Genomic DNA, 3,716 nt, shown 5'->3' with positions numbered 1-3,716 from the left:
TTTAAGGTACTGTACTTAAGTTTTACCAATTTTTAAAAGCTTATTTGGCTAAGTAGAAATTTTTAAATCCTCACGTTTAAGATACCATCGTACTTTCTTGGCCCCACCAGAAAAATATTAAATAAAAAAGAAAAAGAAAAAGAAAAAGAAAAAGAAAATAGTAACACAATTGGATGATCCATATGCTAGGGGTTAGTCTGGACCTTCGAAAGAGTAGAAAGCCCATTTCTTAATAGAATTGAGTATTTGACTACGTTCAATGGGATTTAAGTGTGCCACAATTGCGAGACCCATCACTCAAAAGCTTTAGTATGCAATACAAAATTACATCGTTTTCGACCTTTTGGCCCAACCTAAAACTAGGTCGTTTTGGCAAGCTAACCCTAACAAAACCAAATCGTGTATCTTTCATTCTCTCCCTCACACGCCTCTCACTCTGAAACTCAGACGCTTCCTCTCCTCTCTCTCTCTCTGTTCTCCGATTCTCTCTCTCTCTCACCGTCTCAGCCTTTCTTCTTCTCTAACTGTATCTCGGCCTCTTTCACTCTTTGCTCTCACGGCTTAGTTAAGGTAAACTCTCTCTCTCTCTTTTACGGTTTGGTTTGCTGAAGGTTCTTGAATTCTTGTTTCAATCTTTCGGTCCACTGGTAAGTATCATTCACTAACCTCTATCTTCTTCTTCGATTATTATTATTAGAGCATTATAATTTATTATTTATATTCATTGAAATGTTTGTAACAAGCTGTGTTGATACTGATAGACATAGTTGATGAATATGGTTGCTGCCAGTCTGAAATTGGTTATTTTGTAATGCTAATATGCTAATGTTTACTACTCTTTGTTACATTTTGGTATTTTTATTTTGTAAATATTTGATGTAAAATGCTCAAAACTTACATAAATTATATATTATTATTATTTATGACGTCATTGGTATGACACAGTCGGACCATAAAACCAGTAACCGTTCCCTTTTCCGGTTCTTTGACCTTATTGGTTTTTAAAACCATGATATTTTCTAATTATATTTTATAAAATTTGTCCTTAACCTAGAATTTAAAGTTATTGAACTCCCTAGTATACTTCTCTTTCGACCTGCCTCCTTGAACGACACCGTTTTTTCTGGCCGGAATCATGTTTGCATTACTGTATTCTCCAGAGCCTTTTTCAGGTTTCGTTTGTTGGTTTTGTTGTTTGTACTAGTGTTTCTAACGGACATGTCTAGGTTCAAATCCCCCTTCCCCATTGTACTATCACATTATCAAAGATTGTGTAAGTTTACACACAATAGGAGGTTGGGCCTTGGTTTGACGCCTTTCCCCACATTTGGATTTGGTAGGTTGTGGGTTCGAGTCCTAGACCCTGCAATAGTGGGAGTTTTGTGCATTGGAGAATGACCTTTTTAAGTTTACACGCAGTGGATTATGAATTTGCAACCTTATCCTCCACTCTTTCTTATTGGAGGAGTTTCCGTTTACGTATTTAAGAAATATAAAAACATGTGGAGACTTGATGCCTGAAATTTATGATGAAAGTAGATATCATCTGTGATTAGTTGAAGTGCATCAACTGCGTTTTGGGTCAGCCCCTTCTGTTTTGAGTAATTAAGTCCATATTTTGGTTCAAATTAGTGGCATGTTTTCCTCAACATTTTTACTTGACTTTTTTAGCCTACAGTATTGGCAACTCTAGATTATATGTGAGGCTTTCTTTTGCTCAATTAAGTTGTTTAGGATCAGGGCATAACAGCCCCATTATTGCTGGAAGATATGAAATTGTAATATTGTTATGTGGTTTTGTGGTCTTAGCTCTTAAAACTTTGTTTATGATGTTTATGTTTTTATGATTTTTGTTTTCTGTTTTGAGATTTGTATTGTTGTACTGTCATGCTTTATTTGGATTTTGGGCATTTCATTCTCATTCATTATTGCTTCTTTTTCAATTACAGTACAGATGAAGAACAAAAAGCAAAAGTCTATCACCGATTCAAAAGTGGACACCAAATTGAAGTCTATCATTCATCAGCATTCTCTGTTCTTTGACAAGTTAGTTGAGTTAATCCCTGCAAGGTTCTATCTACCAAACAATGATGAGGAGAAGCCATGGTTTCAGGGCCTTAGTAAGGCCGAAAAAGCTTCAGCAAAGAAGGAATCAAGGGAGAACATTAAGAAAGCTCGAAGAGATCGTATGGATCCAGAAAAGGCTTCCACAACAACCCTTGATTTGCTAAAGAAAAGCTTGGAGAAAGAAAAATCAAGTGAGAGTGATGAGGAGGAAATAGAGATTAAACCAATGTTGTCTGGTCATGAAGGTAATGATCGGAAGGTGACTTTAGAGGAACTTCGGCAACGGCTGCATCAAAAAATTGAACAGTCCCGAGCAGGTCGTCATGTTGAAGATTCGAAAAGAAAACAGAAGTATGCAAAATATCTCAAAAAAGGAAATCAGCAGAAAAAACGCAAAAGAGAGTCTGTTTCTGAAGAAAAGAAACCAACTAGTAGTTCTGTAGATAAAGTGGAGAAGGATGTAGCAGAGGCTTCGAAGGAACTCGCATTTAGTCATGTCAAACTTGGAAATGAGGAGGAGCATGGAAAGAAGAAGAGGAAACTTTCAAAGTTTAAGGAGCTTGAAAGGGCAAAGAAATTGGAGGAAGCAATGAAAGATCCTGAGAAAGGCGAGGTTATCTCAAAGAAGCATTCATGGAAATCAGCAACAAGTAGAGCAGCTGGGATGAAGGTTCATGATGATTCAAGCCTGTTGAAAAGGAGCATACACAAGGAGAAGAAGAGGCATCAGAAGAATGCTGAGAAATGGAAGGAGAGGGCACAGACCACAGAGAAGATGAAAGCAGAGAAACAGAAAAAGAGATCAGAAAATATAGGACAGAGGATTCACGAGAAGAAAATGCGGCGAATTGCAAAGAGAGAGAAAAAGCTATTGCGTCCAGGATTTGAAGGTCGAAAGGAAGGTTTTATTAACGAAGGTTCATCTTAAAAGTTTTAAGTTTCTTTGCCTCTTACATTGCTTTTTTTTTTTTTTTTTTTTTTTTTTTAATCTTTGCTTTAAGATCAGTTGGCATAAACATCATATTAAATTATAGTAAAGTCTCAATTTAGGGATTCTGTTATATAGATCCACCTTTTGCCTTCCCCTTCCCTTCTCATACTCTCTTTTAACCACTTTAGTAGATGAATATTGTTGAAGAATTGACCTTCAGTTGATATCTGCAAATGTTTGTTGCTGAATGCTGATATTTAATGGTCTGAATGTCATCTTTTGTGTTATTTGATAACTATGCTAACGGGTATAATTAATCTTGATGCTTTAATATACCATGCTAACAATTCTAGCACAATCACGGAAGAATGTCAACCCAATTTCAAAGAGAATGTCGATGCATTTTCAAAGTATTTAGGGTTGCCATTACCATACCAGAAGAAATTTTGGTAATTCTTATATATATTTGAAGATTGCATCATGTGTTTTCCTTGAGTTAGAGAGAAAAAAATCTTCTTTGGAAGTCTAAAATTAAAGTAAAGTCTAAGAATATGCGTTCATGGTAGTTAATTAGGTTATTGTTGTTGTTTATTTTATGTTTTATTTGATTTTTTTTCTAGGTTCAAGGGCTATTTATTAATAGATAAGTCTTGAGCTAGTTTATTAGCTTTTATGTGTTTTTTTTTTTTTTTTTGGGGGGGGGGGGGGGGGGGGGGGG

At 35.8% G+C, this 3,716-nt stretch overlaps 1 protein-coding gene across 1 annotated transcript; it reads left to right on the top strand.

Moving 5' to 3' along the window:
• The first annotated feature begins 362 nt into the window (after positions 1-362).
• On the top strand, positions 363-3,293 carry LOC136069264 (ribosomal RNA-processing protein 14-C-like). Its single transcript, XM_065777575.1, has 2 exons — positions 363-570; positions 1,950-3,293. Exon 2 carries the CDS (start codon positions 1,955-1,957, stop codon positions 2,993-2,995), a length of 1,041 nt encoding a protein of 346 aa, XP_065633647.1. The 5' UTR covers positions 363-570; positions 1,950-1,954; the 3' UTR covers positions 2,996-3,293.
• The last annotated feature ends 423 nt before the right edge of the window (positions 3,294-3,716 follow it).

The sequence above is a fragment of the Quercus suber genome, unplaced genomic scaffold, assembly GCF_002906115.3.
Source record: "Quercus suber isolate HL8 unplaced genomic scaffold, Cork oak 2.0 scaffold_159, whole genome shotgun sequence".
Classification (NCBI taxonomy): domain Eukaryota; kingdom Viridiplantae; phylum Streptophyta; class Magnoliopsida; order Fagales; family Fagaceae; genus Quercus; species Quercus suber.
Note: the sequence above shows the minus strand (reverse complement) of the source record. Positions and strands in the feature narration are given on the sequence as shown.

What these genes read in the sequence shown, in the direction of transcription:
- LOC136069264 (XM_065777575.1), top strand. Translation starts at nt 1,955, where the DNA reads ATGAAGAACAAAAAGCAAAAGTCTATCACCGATTCAAAAGTGGACACC.